This window comes from Coloeus monedula (genome assembly GCF_965178545.1).
Source record: "Coloeus monedula genome assembly, chromosome: 6".
NCBI classification, from domain to species: Eukaryota; Metazoa; Chordata; class Aves; order Passeriformes; family Corvidae; genus Coloeus; species Coloeus monedula.
Window position 1 is genome coordinate 26,294,462 of NC_138786.1, and position 16,944 is coordinate 26,311,405.

Sequence of the window (16,944 nt, forward strand, 5' to 3'; positions counted from 1 at the left end):
ACACATGTACATCTCTATTAATTTTATGTAGAATGAAACCCGAAGGGTTGTGTAAGAGACTAGTCTTTTTGTTAATGTCATTGTTATAAATTCTCCTAGTTTAAGCTAGAGGGTAAAATTGTAAATAACAATTGTTGGCACACCAGAACAAAAGAAAACTCCAGGTTAGAAATATTATTTAGTCATACAGAAGCTGGGTCCATCACAGAAATCTGGGATAAACTTGCAGAGCAAGTCTAGCACAGTTCAAGGACAGCCTTGTGCTGGATTCCCTTATGCTGTGCCACAATGATCATTCTAGTGATAAAGCCAAGATTTTGTCACCCAATGCCAAAAGAGCCACAATACAGGAGTTTTTACAGAGTGTTTTAAACCAGACAATTCCTAGTTGCAGTCAGTAGAATTTCTATGGCAATCAGCACTCATTCTAGTAGGGCACACTGCTGCGTTAATGAGGTGATTTTTCTCACTTGTAGCTGCGCACAACAGGACTGTGTCACTAAAAACTGGGAAAGAAAACTTTCAAACTGGAGTTACAGTTTAGAAAGCCGACACTACTTTGTTACAGTGCCAGGTAGATGGGGGTGGGGGTGTCTCTCTGCCTATCATGCGCACCAAGATTCACACTTCTGTTACTTATTTAAAATTTATTATATGAATATGTATTTACATTCCAAGAAGTTTACACTTATTTCCAAGAAGCCTTGTACATATGCTAATTAATTTTGTAGGTTTTATTACACATGCTGATGTATTAGGGAAGAGGTCTCTAATGGTCCTGTGGGATGGTACCCCACCTCTTTTTAGCCTTCTTTGGTGGCAAATACAAGTTTTGATGTTTGGCATGGTTCTATCATGTTATATTCTGCAACAAAACCAGAGCGTACAACCCGCCTAGAGGAACTCCTGGTTATTATTGGCATACACAAATGCTGGCTTTGTTTATTCGAGTGGGCCCTTTCTTATTTCAACGTAAGCCTCTTGGTATCGGCGGCCAGTGAGCAGAAGCCGCGGGCACTGCGCGGACCGCAAGGCCTGGCAGCAAGGGCACAGAGGGATTTGCCGTCTCTGGGGAGCACCGGGGACGGGAGGGCGGCGGGAGCGGCCCCGCGGGCAGCGCCATCGCCCGGCGGGAGCGGCCCCGCCCGCCGGCCCCGCCCCGCCGGCGCATGCGCACGTGACGCGGGTCAGCTGAGCGCGCCGCGCTCGGGCCGCGCTGGGCCATGGCCTCCATCCTGGACGAGTACGAGGACTCCCTGCACCGCTCCGTGTCCGTGCAGCAGAGCCGCGCCAGCGTGGGCATCCCGCACTCCGGTACGTGTGCGCCGGGGCCGCCCGTGTGCGCCGTCCCTGCTCAGAGGGGGAGGCGAGGCGGCAGCTCCGGGTGGGGAGCGGGGCATGCCAGGCTGTGCTGCCTGGAAGAGGTGTTGTCGCTGTGTGTGTGTGTGTGGCAAAGCATTCGGCTGCGGCTTGTTTTTTTCCACGGCTTGCTGTGGGAAGTGTTCAGAGACAGGGAGCACCTGACTGCTGGCGAAGCAGAGTGGCGATGCCGGTCAGCGAAGCTGCGGTGCTGCCGATGTGTGGGAGGCGCTGGCCCTGAGGTGCTGCCCGGAGCCAGCGCGGGTGCGTGCAGTCGCATGTGCCTGTGTGGTCACAGGTTATAACCAACCACACCTCAGAGCTGTGGGAGCGGGTCACTTTGCTTCCTTTTTCTGCTCCTCTCTGAGGAAGCCGTGCTTTACAGTGTTACGGATGTGTGCACAGCTGTTCCTGCACGGAGTTCGTTTCCTAACCCAGGCGCAGTTTACCAAAGACTTCGTTTCTCTAGAGTGGTTCCCTTAGGCTGACTACAGGATGGCAAGGTGACAAACAAAGCAGTCTGTATCACTGCTACGCTTTTCTGTCAAGGGATGTGCAGCTTTGGTTTACTGTGCTGTTCAGGGAGTTGTCCCATCAGTGTAAAGTAATGGTATGATGGCCAGTCTGTTTTTTCTTTCATGTCAGAGAAATTTATTCCATTATAAATTCAAGCTTCATTAGGTTCAATAACCATTTCCTACGAGATGCTACCTCTCAATATTTTATTGAGTGTGGCAGGGAAATGTAGGTTATGAGAGAATTCTGCTCTACCTGGTATTGTCATGGTAGTAGCAGCCACTATGCGGAGTTGGTGGTTTTGAGTTACAAGTTTGGAAAAACAAGGACACATTCTTTCAAGTTTTTTCCTTGTACAGTGTTGGCCACCTGTAATCTTTGGAGAAACCAGGTTGTGAGATTAATGTATGTGATAAGAATTGATAAATTCTGTCATGCTATGTGTATTATGGACGATAAATACACTGACAGAATTACTCTGAGTCTAGGTACTGAAGTAGGTATGTTCCCCTTGTTTGTTTTGACATGCACGGTTACTTTGTTGTGTAATGTCAGGTAAAGAATAAGTGGCCTGAATAGGTGGTGTGCAGAACAGTGTTGGGACAAGTCATGTCACTGAAAATAAATTTTCAAGGACTCAGCTTTTCTTCTTGACTGCTGCAACACGGTCTCCAGTCATGGCTGTCTTATAGTTGAGAAATCTGCCTGTTTGCTGACAGTTGATATTGGCAGAGGAAGTTTGGGAAACTGCTTAATTGCAAAGGCATGGCTTAATCAGGATTTCAATTATTCTTAAATCAGACCACACTGGCAATTTTTAATAAAACTTGGGTTGGTAAAAGTTGTGGGCAATCTGAAGTTTAAGTAAATTTATTTTGTAGAAAGATACAATAATTAACTTCCTGAAGGCAGTCCTTAAGGTTAGGTTTGAAATTTTGGAGGCTGTTGAAACTTATTCCTTAGTTTCAGTGAGTTGTTCCCTGCGCTTGTTAAACTGCAGGTACTGTTTCTCAAAGTTGTAGATAAACAAGCAGTGACTCTGTATCCAACCTAAAGTCCTGCTGCGTTGTGAATTTCAAGTACTGTAGCTCCAGCTTTGAAAAGCCTACTTTGACCCACTAGACTTGACCATACTAGTGATCTTAGATCCTTGGACAGATGAAAAGGTCTGAGGAAATATGCAGGTTTGCCCAGAAATCAGGTGGGAAATGCTGCAGTAGACTCTTGTGTGAACAGAAGAGGGACACTGGGGACAGGATGAGGGAGGAGACTGACTGAAAGGAATCAATGTTATAAAACATACATCTCCTTTGTACAGAGAACTGTATATTAAGGAAGCTCATCCTCCTGTTAGGGACAATAGTTAAAATTCTCATGGGTTAGTGGTGATGATCCTATGGGTGTTATGAATGTAATGGATACAGGCCTAAAGAGTCCAGAATGCTGAAATCCAATAGTTTGGCTTGAATTATGACTGAATTAAACCCTAAACAGCTTCTCCTTAACTCTAAACCCCTGCCTCTGTATAGGTGCTATTTGTTCCCCTTTCCTTCCTGCATTTAGGTTTCCTTGCTGAGTCAGCCTTGCTTTGTCAGGTGACAGTCTGAAAAAAATTCGGGATTACCTGATGAATATGACTTGATGATCTGATAATACATGGGTTTTTCAGAGTAATCCTTCCCTTTTATATAGATATATAAGAATACATGTTTATTGGTTAGCTGTGATATCATGTGTATCTACACCTTGGGAGCTCTGTGTACATGTTTTGAACTGCAGTCCATACCAGCAAATTTAAACTGTGGCATTGCAGCTCCCTGATCTAAAAAGAAGAACATCAGTTCTGCTTAACTGGAAATAAAGGAATGCACACTTGCATAAATGGGTAGCATTTAAGGTGTGGATCAATGTGTAAGAAAAAAACAAGTGCTCAGCAAAAGGCTGCCTACTCAGGTTATGGTTGCTTTGTCTGTTCCCGCATCTTTCTTCTGGGTAAAGTGTAATTTAAGGATCCTGCAGCTGGTCTAGAGGTGAGGTAGAGGCATGGAGAAAGCATTGGTGGAATAGACAATTACAGGATTTGTCTACTGGTAGCAAGCTACTTTCCATTACTACACTGTCTTTTTCAACACCAGTATGGCTGAAATTAGAGTTTTTGAGGACAAACTGGAAAATATTATGGGTATCGAGTGTGTTTCAAAGTGGTGCTGTTAGTCCCAGTCTAGAGAGTGTCAGGCCTATGCTCATTGGCAGGGAAGTAACGTGTTCCCTCTGAGATACAGTTCCGTGTTTCTTTTTTCTCTAAGTTTACACTTCCTAGTTAGCTGCTTTGGCCATAGATGGCCTTAACTTGCTATAGATCTTTTTGGTTTCCATCTTTTTGTCCAGGGTGACTGCTGCATAGATCTGCTTGCTTTAGAGATCCTTCACTTGCAAAGCAGATGGGTTAATCTAACAATGTATCTGTCTGTCTTGCTTTTGAGCTTGAGGTAGTGTGGCCAGATTGAGATCCCCTGCGGTTTTCTTCAGCAGAGCTTTATGTAAGACTTTGTGCGTATGGGAAATTGAGTCACTGGGAAAACTTGTGTCCTGGGACAGATATGGATGACACTTTGTGATAAGGTCTGTTGGTGGATGCACATGAATTCCAGGATTTTGCTAATAAGTAACATCATTTGGGTTTGGTTTTGTATGAATGTCTTCTTATTTTTCAGTTCACTGGCTTATCTGAGCTCTTTTGTAGTTTTTTGCTTCATCATAAGAAGGCCATAAAGAATGCCCTCCTTATTTAGGAATACAATGGCATGGTCTCTTCAAGTCCCATGTTTGCTTGTGCAGAGGTCTACCCATCTGCAATGAAAACTAAATCTGTTGTGCTGCTTTTCTGTGCTGCCATGTGTGTTACAGATTCACTGGTCTTAAAAGTTTGTTTGTTGACCTCTTGCTTATGGCTGGGCTTATTGCCTTTTTCATAGTCAAAGTAATGAGTTAGAACTGCATCTTATGCTTTGTCTAGCTACACTGAAGATCATAAGAGGTTTATAAAGCATTATGTTTCTAAGTTTTTATTTATTTATTTACTTAAACACTTCTCCAGAAGTATGTCACTACCTTTAAGTAAGACTTTCTTTATTCTCTGCCTTTCCCACCTAGATGTCCTTCCTGAGTAATTCTTCAACATGCCTCGCTGTGTGTGCCACATTTCCCAAGCTGGTTGGGGTGAAACAGACAAACTGAATACTTAATTAGTCACGTTAACTTACTTCCTCTGGTTGTCTACATGGCCATTTTCAGTTCTTTCATTTGTCAGGTTTGCTTGCTTGGGCTTAAAATGCAGCATGGGTTCTGTAAGGTGTCTTTGTCTTGTCAAACTTTTTAACTCTAGCCTTAACTTCATTGGGCATTTCTTTGAATTCAGGCATAGTTTTTGAAAAGATCAGAGGATTAGGTTAGTCTGGCTCCATCTTGGGACTTGCTATGAAATGGTAAACCAGTCTGAAAGGGTTTTGGCTGAGGAAGCAACTTATGCCAAGATTGGAGCATTGATTCAGCAATCACCATGTCCTAGTTATTGCTTTGGCTCTAATAGGTAGTTTGCATGCCTTCCAACAACAACTGAAAAGTTGCAATTAGGATAGTGTTACGATTGGTGAAATGGGGCTATGGTAAAAGCTTCACTGTGACCTCCAGCTGTGTTCTCTGCAGCAACTCACCCATCAGACTTCTCTCTATGATGAAGTCTGCTATGTGGATACAGAAAAAACCAACGTGGCTTTAAAAAAATAGCTTTCGCTTGTGTGTGTTGGATGTGAAGTATGATAGCTCATTCAGTTCCAACATGGAACAAGAGAGAAATATATTTCAATTAACACTGCAGTGGTCTCTTGGGTAGCTTGTATGGTGGTGTCCAACCAGAGCCTTCTTTGTGTCTTGTGTAATATCAGCCATTCTTTCTTGTCTTGAACAAATAAGCTGTCAACCAAGGAAAACAAAATACTTTGTGATTCTACTCTAATTTTCAGCTTTTTATGCAGTTTTTGTGACGTTTTGTGGCATTCCCTGCAATTCTATGTGTTTTCAAATTAATATTTACGACAAGTTTGCAGTTTTGAGACAAGACAGATTAATATGAATTAATATTAAAACTATATTAATACTTTTCTTCCCTGTTACACATATCTATGTGAGTGCTGCTCTCCGTGTTCACGCTCCATGGAACACACTTCCTTTTCAGTAAAACTTGGAGCAGGAAATGATCCTTTTAGTCTTCTAGGCTGGATTTTGATGTAGTGTGGGGTTGTTGTTGTGGGGTTTTGTCTTGTTTAGTTTCTAAGTGTTCATGTTCTTTCTCCAGGATATGTCAGTGCACGACTGGAGAAGGAAACACCAATATTTAACAAGCAGAGGATTGATTTTGCTCCTCCAGAGAAAATTAACAGCTTAGTAGTCTCCTCTAACCAGCTCTGTATGAGCCTTGGGAAAGACACCCTTCTCAGGTAATGCTACCAGAATCCTGAACTTATTGCTTGTTTTTCCCCTGCCTTTTTTTTCCCCTTAAGTCGTTAGAGAACTTATATTTGCAAAATGGATAAAATGCCATGAGCCCAATGTGGAAAACAGATGAGGAGCTACACGTATGTGAACTTTTGTTGGCAGCATGCTTTCATGGTTTCTCTTTGCAGGATTGATCTTGGGAAGCCAGATGAACCTAATCAGGTAGAGCTGGGACGCAAAGATGAAGCCAAAGTCTACAAGATGTTTTTGGACCACACAGGTGAGGCAGTGGATCATGGATATTTACAGACAGTGGACAGAGCAGAACAAGTGCTGGTGAAGGAGTTATCTTGCTGTTTTGTACGTAAGGAGAGCAGATCAGTCTTCCATGGGCCAGACTCTGTTTCCCAGGGCCCCTGCCTCCTGGTTTGCCCTTTTGCTATTAGTAACGCAAGGGCTTGTGCACGTGTTGTATTTTCAAACTCTAAATGAACAGATGCAGTTAGGCTGTTCTGAGCAAGGCTGCTAAAACCAATCAAAGTGTTTGCAGTCACTCTGTGCTGTATGGTTTATTTTTAATTTTTTAATTTTTAAAAAGGTCTGAAAAACATCTGCAGTTCACTGTACCCTAGACTGATTCTAAGAAACTAAACAGAAGTTTGGAAAGAGATGCTCGTATCTCTCACCAACTGCCAGGGATAGGAGGGAACTTTGGGAGTTGTTTATCCATAGAACATTTATTGAAACAGAATACCTTCTTGGTAAAGCATCTGGTACCAGTTACTTAACTTTGCAACATATGGACTACTGTTCTGATCCAGCGTGGAAATCCCCCACATTCCCATGAATGCCTGGGAAAGTCTTGTATTAAGTATGTTGATACTGGAATTTATCAAATGTTAGGATTAGAAGCTTCAGGAATTTGGCTCGCTTAGGCACAGTCTTGATTTGTTCTCTCCTTCTCCCTCCCACACCCCTCTGCTGTTGGCAGGCTCTCATCTCCTGATTGCTCTCAACACCAGCGAATGCCTCTACCTGAACAGAAGTGTTCAGAAAGTGCGGGCACTCTCCCGCTGGAAAGGACACTTGATTGAAAGTGTGGGCTGGAACAAATTTCTTGGTTCAGAAACCAACACAGGACCTATCCTGGTGGGGACATCCCAGGGGCAGATCTATGAGGCTGAAATCTCTGTCAGCGAAGGAAGCCTCTTCAGCACTAACCCTGACCAGTACTTCCGACAGGTCTACACTCTGGAAGAGGAATCTGGACCTGCCCCAGTCTGCTGCTTGGAAATTGAACGAGGGATAGAAGGGAAATTTTTTATTATAGCCACCACTAGGAAGAGACTCTTTCAGTTTGTTGGCAAAGTGCCTGAAGGGACAGAGCAGCAAGGCTTCAGCTCCATATTTGCTGTGCATGCTGACCATCTGCCCAGCTTTCGGGAGTTTCCAGCCAACTTGGGTTTCAGTGAGATTGCCTTTTACACTCCAAAACTGCGTTCCAGCCCGCGCTCCTTTGCCTGGATGATGGGAAATGGGGTTTTATATGGTACATTGGATTATAGTCGTCCTGATTCAATTCTGAGTGATGAACGGGTCTGGGTTTATCCTCCTGATATTGACATAACTGTGAACAAGCCAATATCCATTGTACTTACCCAGTTCCACTTCCTGTTGCTGCTGCCTGACCGTGTGAAGGCTGTCTGCACTCTGAATGGACAGGTTGTTTTTCAAGATCTGTTCCTGGAGAAGTTTGGCTCGCTGACACGCATGATTAAAGATCCCACAGTCCAGCAGATATGGATCCACACTGAGAAAGTAGTGTTCCGCTACCATGTCCAGCGGGAATCTAGAGATGTGTGGAAGATGTATATGAATATGAACAAATTTGATCTAGCAAAAGAGTATTGTAAGGACCGTCCAGAGTGTCTTGACATCGTGCTGGCAAAAGAGGCAGAGCACTGCTTCCAAAACAAGAGGTATCTGGACAGTGCCAAGTGTTACGCACTGACCCAGAACTACTTCGAGGAAATTGCTCTGAAGTTCATTGAAGCCAAGCAAGAAGAGGCCCTGATGGAGTTTCTAATTAAGAAGTTAAGTAACCTAAAGCCTTCGGAGAAGACACAGACCACTCTGCTGACCACGTGGTTGACAGAGCTGTACCTGAACTGGCTGGGTATATTGCAAGGAGATCCCTCTCAGCGAAATCTCTATTTGGATACACGGGAGAAGTTTCGTACTTTCTTGAGCAGTCCTAAAAACAAAGACTGTCTTTTTAATAATCGGGCATCTATTTATGAGCTGTTGGCAAGCCATGGCGACACAGAGCACATGGTCTACTTTGCAGTCATCATGCAGGATTATGAGCGTGTAGTAGCTCACCACTGCCAGCATGATGAGTACGATGAGGCTCTAAATGTGCTGTCTAGGCACAGAGATGAGAAACTCTTCTACAAGTTCTCTCCAGTTCTCATCCAGCATATTCCCAAGAAGGTAGTTGATGCTTGGATTTCTATGGGCTCTAGACTGGATGCCAGGAACCTCATTCCAGCCCTTGTTAACTACAGCCAGAGTGCCAGCACCCAGCAGATCAATGAAGCTATTAGATACATGGAGTTCTGTGTCTACCAGCTGGAGGAAACACAGCAAGCCATTCACAACTACCTGTTGTCTCTTTACGCTTTGTGTCGGCCGGATTCGCTGCTGTCATACCTGGAGCAAGCAGGAACCAACCCCAACAGGATCCACTACGACCTGAAGTATGCACTGCGCTTGTGTGCAGAGCACGGGCACCACCGAGCGTGTGTCCACATTTACAAAGTGATGGAATTATATGAGGAGGCTGTAGATCTCGCCTTACAGGTACGTGTGTGTCTGTGCATGCTGTGATACACAGGAATGTAGCTTCTTCAAGTTAGCTTGAACAGCAGAGCATGGAGAGGAGCTGGACAGACTCACTGGTATCAAAGCTGTGCAGCTGAGGCTTGGAAGAAAGACCTGGCTCTGTTAACAGTCTTGTGTGCTGTCACAACTGCTCCAAGTAGGCAGCTGACTGACAAGCCATAACTGAGGGCAGGGCCACGGAAAGTATGAGGGGAAGTACTGTCTGTCTCAAGCTCAGTCTCTGACATAAAATACCTTTAACATATCTGCATTTATGCAAGATTTGTATTGCTATTGTTAAGAATTCTAATTACTTCCTATTCCTAGCTTTGGTAATTATCACAGAAGCCTTTGTCAGCTTAGTCTGATCTTCAGGGGGATGTTGGATTTTTATCCTATTGGAATTGCTATGTCTTTGCTGAAATGTGTAGTCAGCAAAGATACCTTAACATGAATTTGTCCTTACTGTGCTGGCCTTTGTTCTCTATTGGGTAGCAAGCTAATCTTCAGTGAGGAATACTGGGGGAGAGGAGAGGCGTTTGACATGGAAGCAAGGAGCAGGCCAGTAGTGCAGTCCTAGGGAATGAGACAGCAGTAGATGTTTTCTAAATGCCTCTTAAAATGGACAGCAGGGCTTTGAAGTTGAATGGTGGATAAACAAAGAGGCAAGCTTAACTCTGTTTCTTTGTCTGTCCAACTTCTAGGTGGATGTTGACCTTGCCAAGTCCTGTGCAGATCTTCCTGAAGATGATGAGGAACTCCGGAAGAAGCTGTGGTTGAAGATCGCTCGACATGTTGTTCAGGAGGAGAAGGATGTCAAGAAGGCAATGGCCTGCCTCTCCAGCTGTGCTCTGCTGAAGATTGAAGATGTCCTGCCATTCTTTCCAGACTTTGTCACTATTGACCACTTCAAGGAGGCAATCTGTAACTCCCTGGAGGACTACAACAAGCACATTGAGGAGCTGAAAAGGGAGATGGAGGAAGCCACACAGAGTGCCAAGAGGATCCGAGAGGACATCCAGGAAATGAGAAACAAGTATGGCTCTGTGGAGCCTCAGGAAAAATGTGCTGCTTGTGACTTTCCACTTCTAAACCGCCCTTTTTACCTTTTCCTGTGTGGTCACATGTTTCACTATGACTGTCTCCTCCAAGCAGTTTTCCCAAACCTTCCTGCCTATAAACAGGCAAAACTTGAAGATCTTCAGAAGAAGCTGGCAGCTACCAGCCAACCCTCCAAGAGTCACCATCGTCCCAAGGATGCAGATACCATTAGCTTGGGGAAGGGGCAGCAGAGCCGGGAACAGATCAAAGCTGACATTGATGATATTGTGGCAGCTGAATGTGTGTACTGTGGTGAGCTGATGATCCGGTCCATTGACAAGCCTTTTATTGATCCCCAAAAGTATGAAGAGGAGATGCAAAGCTGGCTGTAGTTTTCCAAATCTTCAACTGTCAAACAAATTGTGAAGCTTCTGTGGTGGGAATATAACCTCCAGGAGCAGGAACACAGTGACTTCTGTGCGCCTCTAAGCAAAGGGTAGTGCAGTCTTTTTACCAGTGTTAGGGAGAACTAGTCTTGAGAAGTGGGGAGATATAGCTATGGCTGTCTAAGAACTTTACCAATACTTAAAGCTAACCTACTGGAATATTTAGCAGGTGTTTCTGCTTGCAGTTCTTCTGAGGTTCTCAGTGTGAAGCTAAATGGAGTGCCTTGTTGTCCCAGAGGAATTGGGAACAGCTTGAGATTTATCTGCCCTGTTGCGTGGTATTCGTTTTGGTGAAGACAAGCTGAAAGAGAAGGGTAGTGAAGGACACTAAGCAGTGTAATCTTCATTCATCACTTTCAAAGCTAGAATTGCCATCTGTTTCCTTTTTGTTGAGAGTCTAGAACCACATACAGAGAAAGAACGTGAAAGGACAGAAGCTCTTATACACATACATATATTTTGTAAACATCGTGCTACGCAAGTACGTATTTCTACACAATGTGATACAAGAGTTCGTATAGTTTTCAAGCAGAAGTGTCTCATAATATACTAAAGTAATTTGCCTGTGATTCAAATGAGTAATTCTCACAAGCTTTATGCACAAGACCCACACACATTTGGATTTTCTGTAGGTACTGTTTCTCGAAATGCCTGTTCCCCCCTTCCTTCCTCTCTCCATCCTGTTTCTACTGCCTTTGTATAGTGGGTCTTGGTTTTGTCTTCACCCCAAACCAAAATTTTTAGATGCAGTAGTAAGGTTTCAGCTGATACTCTGCAAGCAGGAACACAATCTGGATGTCTTGCTGTGGTTGTATTCAAGCTACACTTGAACATTAGACTCAAGATCTAGTCAGAGGCTTGCTCAAGGGTAGTCTACAGAAAAGTTCTGTTGGTGTGAAATTTGCTTTGCCCTTTGAAGCTAGTACCTTGTGCCTGAACAGTCTTTTGCCTTCCACTTTTTGGAGATGGCTGAAAGTCAATGCTTCTTTCTATTGCTCCAACTTGGAAAATTTTTCCTAGAAGGTAGCAATCACTACCTTGTGAGTGAGAGAAGAGAAAATTTTCGTTAGCAGTTTAGCAAGGGTTCCTTGTTTTATTTTAAGAAAATGAAGTTTTAATTAAGTTTTGCTGTTTGGGACTGAATCACAAAGGTAGTAATTGACAGAAGAATTGAATGTTCTAAAAGAAAAAATACAATTCTTGTAATTAAGGCAATAGAAAATACTGTCTTCTGAAAAACCTTCTCAGTTCTTTCACATGAATATATGTGCTTGTTTTGAGTACCTCTCTCAATCTCCTAGCCACTTACCCTGTTTGTAGGGTTGTAGAAATGAATCTTCGTGTTATTGTAAGAGAATATGAATTGGTTTCCTCAAGAATCTGACCTAGGAATTCTGAGTTCAGAACTTCAGAAGAACATCTATGGTTTTGTTGGGAGCGTCAGCCTGGAATGAATGAATTTTATCTGTGTAAAATGACATGAGTAATAAAAACAGATTAGAAAGTAGGTTTAAAATATGAAACCTGAGGTTTAAAAATCCTCTTTTCTTTGGTGGGGCCATGGGATAAGCAGTCTTGTTACCACCTGGTGGTGTGTGTTTGCTGGCTTATCAGAGAGCACTGTTCAGGTGGTTCCATTCAGCGATGGTTCACAAAACCCATGTGCTGTAGTTTTCTTTGGCTCTGGATGGCCTTTTGCTTTGAATAAGTCAGTGGTCTGGCAGAAGATTTTGTGATGAAAACTAAATGTGATGTCTTTTGAAGTTTACCATTAAACCTGTTATAACTGGCCATTCCTGTGAATCATCATCTTTTCCTGTAAGCAGTATGATATTTAAGGTTGTATATGTCATTATAAAGCAACAGTAGCCTCCCACCCAAACCAGTTTCTGGTCAAAGATAAGTGGCTGTTTTTCTCCCCTTTAGCAGAACATGGGTATCGGCTCATTCTGATGCTGGGGTAATTTCAAATTTTTTGGAGGTGTTCTTAATACTTGTTCCATCTCTTTTGGACCTTTACAGGATGCTTTCCTGGTATATTAGAATTACTATAGTCCTCCATTCTTTTCCTGTTTGTGCTATAGTAGTCACATCACTAAACAGACCATTGCAGAGTGATCTGCTTGTCCATAATATTGGAAGAAGCTGTGGGAAGTGAGGCATATCAAGTAAATAAAAACCCTCTAGTCTTTACCTGAGATGGGATGGTAAGGAAAGGTACCTCTGATTCCAGTCATGGGTATTAATAGGTATCAGGTAACAAAACTAGAACTAGGTATTTTTTTAATGACTAATATGCAATGTTCTCTGAGGGCTGTAGGTGTGTGCACCAGATACATGTACCACAAATCTCATGCTTCCTCACCATTGTTAACTGAAAAATCATTTAAGTGATTTGTTGTCAAGGTTATAGAGTGTGTTACTGCTGGCAAAGACTGCAGCAGTGATTAAATGACTAGTGCCAGTAATACAGGAAGCTACCTAAAGGTATCTTTTGAACTTTCATTACATTGTCACATGCTTCAAAAGTTTCAATAACCACTTTCCTGTGCTTCTCTGCAATTTTGCAACATCACTCAGTAAAAAAGGTAAGAGGGTTTATTTTTTCTTAGGGGATAGGGTGGGTTCATGGTGGTGGAGGGATGTGAACTGCTTATTGTTCTCCCATAAATCTAATCTGCAAGATCTCTCCCTCCTTGCATTCAGAATAGCATTTTTATCTTTTCTCTTTGTAATTTCAGCACAGTTACATTTTAGAACTTGCAGTCCCTTGTATGATTTTTAGCTATGAATGAACTGTACCAGCTGTTAAAAATGATGTGGCCTTGGGTCTTGTCCTTGCCTGTGTGAATAAATCCTACCACTTAGCCTAATGCAGCTGAAGAACAGCATAACCAAAAGGGTGGGTGGGAGCCCCAACCCTGTGTACCCAGAACAAATATCTGCAGCTAAATCTACACTGAAGAAATTCAGTTGTGCAGGCAAGGCCTAAAGCAAACTTGAGCCTACTACATGACCTCTCCTAGGCTTTGAGCAAGGGATGGGGGGAAGTACTCTGAGTTGGGGGAAGACAGTGATGATTGTGTGTTTTGAAAGAGTTTGTAGAGAATTTTGGGTGCACTTCCTGTAGTTGGCAGCAGCAAAGAGAAATGCTGAAAGCAGTGGGTCCTGTCTCCTTTTTAAAAATGAATGCCCAGGCTGGGAATTTAGAAAGGCAAATTCCCAACAAGCCGCTAGATGTCGTTGCTGTCCATTTAAATACCGAGGTTTGCTGCAGACAGCTAAAGGTGTTCTGTAGCAGAAGAAAGACTGCCACAAAAGTGAGGAACCCAGGATCCCAGTGCCTTTGGGATTTGTTAATTGTCTTTAACTAAATGGCAATTTCAGTTCACAGGTCACTGATTTTCATGTTTTGAACATCAAAAGCTGGACTTACTCTGTTAATAAATGAGTAGCATGGAATTGTAAAATTATTTAGGTTGGAAAAGACCCTTAAGATCATTGAGTCCAACCGCTAACCCAGCATGGCCAAATCCACCACTAAACCATGTCTCCAAGTGGCCCATCCACGTGCCTTTTAAATGCTTTCTGTGATGGTGATTCCACTGCTTCCCTGGACAGCCTGTTCCAATGCCTGACCACCCTTTCAGTGAAGAAATGTTTCATAATATCCAATCTAAATCTCCCCTGGCACAACTGAAAGGCCATTTCCTCTCATTCTGTTGCTTGTTGCCTGAGAGAAGAGACCATCTGGCCCCTTGCTGCAACCTTCTTTCAGGTAGTTGTAAAGAACAGTAAGATTCCCCCTGAGCCTTCTTTTTTCCAGGCTAAACAGCCCCAGTTCCCTCAGCCACTCCTCCTAAGACTTGTGCTCCAGACCCTTGTTGCTCTTTGGACACCTCTTGGTGCTCCAGCTCCTCAAATATGTGTCTTCTAGTGAGAGGCCTGAAACTGAACATGGTGTTGGAGGTGCAGCCTCTTTTGTTTAATTGTATTCTAGTGTAAGTTCCCTACAGACCTGGCTGATTTAGTAAATTGTAGAGAGATCATCCCTGGGTTTGGAGTTGCAATATCTGGTGACCTTGGGTCTGGTCATTTTGTTTGCTTCTTCTTCACATTCTCCTGACGGCAGACACGCAGAGTGTAAGCCAGCTCCTTAGTCGCCTGAGTTCACATTTAGTGTGTCTTGTTAAAAGCACCAGTAAAGCTGGGTTTGTAATGTGATATTGGACACTGACTTGCATAAACAGATAAGTTAGTATGTTTTCTTTTTCGAGTTGTGGCATCATCATCCCAATAAAACAGCAAGTGGGAGTAGGTACATCTTGTACTCTATCAAAATAAGATGTAATTTGACTCAGACTGTAGTCATGTATTAGCATGTATTTCTTGGAATGGGTGGTTCCCATTCACCCCTGCCCTGTCAATGCCAACATATAGATTGTCTATGTTTACAAGTGCAAATTCTTCATTTCTAGTGGAATTTCATGGGGAGTCTGTTGTTCCTTACCTCACTTCATCCAACAGCCCTGTACTGAGCTGTGGGAAGACAGACTAAAAGTAGACTTCCTCCTTGCAGTAAGTGTGCTGAGCTGAAATTTGAGGTTTGAAATATACAAGACTTGTGGTATTTTTGAATTTTAAGTTGTTACTATTGAGATGGATTAAGTATTTTTCTCCAGAATTGATGGAGTACAATGTGATTCACTGTGGTATGTGTAGTGTTTATGAGAGACTCTTACGGCATCTGCAAAGTAGAGAAGGGCTGTCCGGGCTCTTCTGTTGGTTTTGTACATAAAGGAAGTGATGCCCTAGAAGGGAAAGGGAATGGTGGTTTCTATAAAACAATTTGGCCAAACTGTGATATTGATGGATCTGTATTTCTCACACTGAGGTGCTAAAGAAAAAAAAAAAAATTTCCTTTGAAATAAGGACTTTCTTAAAATTGAAGAGCTTAGGGCTTGAAAGAGGAACATTACAGGCATTCCTTAAATCCATTGTGAATGATGTATGGGTTCAGCTCCTAAACCGTCTACTATCTCTGATTATGCCCAGTCCTGACTTTACACCTTCTGAACCCTTTGGGATCTGCATTTCATGGGAATACTGTGATTTTGGAGACTTGTGATACTTCTCCCTCAACTCACTGTTTGGGTTTTTCACTCCCAGATCTCATGGAAAGGCATCAGGCTACTTATTTAGGGTATGAATTTCAAAGCAACCTGGCCTGCAGCTGCTTTCAGGTGAAAGGAGAGGAAAAAAGATTAGACAAACTTGTTAGATCTACTCGTTGAAACTTGTTGGGATGGGGAGAAAAAGGGGCTCAGGCGTTTCCTGTCTGTCATGGCCAGAGGTATTGGAGGCAGCTTGTTTGAGTAGGAATGGTTGCCTAGGAACAGGGAAGCTACAGGAAAACTCTTAAGGTTACAAGTACATTTTCTAACTGATCCTACACACTCTCTTTGCCATGGTGGGGTAGCTCAGCAAAGGAGCTTCCAACTTGCAGCACATCTGTATTGGGTTCAGACTTGCTGCAGTGCTTGTAGCCCCCTGTGGTGATGGGAGAGCTGTTTTAATTCAACACTTGAGCTGCAGAGCTTGGTTGGTGTGGGAATAAGCATAACTGATGTGTCTGCATGATATCAGGCTGTCTCACTGCACAGAGATTTCCATCATACACTTCCTAGCACCATGTAAATACCCTTGCTTTACAAAGGGGCATCCAGGCTGTACCTGATATGTGACAGGTAGTAATTCAGGCATTTCCCTACTTTGTAGGAGTTCATATATTCCTGCTGTGCTGCTGTGTTGGCTGTGGGCTGGGTTGTCTTCAGAAAAGGATTAGATGTTTGTTTAACACATGGTTTGTTTGCTTCATCTGAACTGAGAATGCTAGTTTTTGGTAGAGTTTTATCACAGTGTAAGTGTTCCAGTGAAGCTGAACTATAGGCTATCCATCATTTCATGATCTATACTGAAGGGTTCATTGTAGATGATGGCTAATAAGAAAAGAATTGAACAACTGGTTTGATATCCAACACCAGGTATTCTCTACTTCATGCAATTTAAATCCAAGTGCTGGTCACTTGGCATGGGGCGTGATCTTCAGAACACAGCCTGAACTTGGAGGCTGCTGGACTCTGCTTAAGCAGACATCTGTGTTTTCCAATTAGTCAGTTATTCAACAGTCTTTTTTCATCTCTTT

General features: G+C 43.1%; 1 protein-coding gene across 1 annotated transcript; it reads left to right on the plus strand.

Annotated features, from left to right (window-relative positions):
* Positions 1-1,187: 1,187 nt before the first annotated feature.
* Positions 1,188-13,123, plus strand: VPS18 (VPS18 core subunit of CORVET and HOPS complexes). Its single transcript, XM_082284524.1, has 5 exons — positions 1,188-1,314; positions 6,230-6,371; positions 6,558-6,649; positions 7,361-9,231; positions 9,957-13,123. Exons 1-5 carry the CDS (start codon positions 1,224-1,226, stop codon positions 10,683-10,685), a joined length of 2,925 nt encoding a protein of 974 aa, XP_082140650.1. The 5' UTR covers positions 1,188-1,223; the 3' UTR covers positions 10,686-13,123.
* Positions 13,124-16,944: the final 3,821 nt, after the last annotated feature.

Excerpts from the sequence above, each read along its gene's own strand:
- VPS18 (XM_082284524.1), top strand. The coding sequence starts at position 1,224 with ATGGCCTCCATCCTGGACGAGTACGAGGACTCCCTGCACCGCTCCGTG. Across the intron at positions 1,315-6,229 it reads CGTGGGCATCCCGCACTCCG|GATATGTCAGTGCACGACTG; the intron begins GTACGTGTGCGC and ends TTCTTTCTCCAG. Across the intron at positions 9,232-9,956 it reads CTGTAGATCTCGCCTTACAG|GTGGATGTTGACCTTGCCAA; the intron begins GTACGTGTGTGT and ends TCCAACTTCTAG.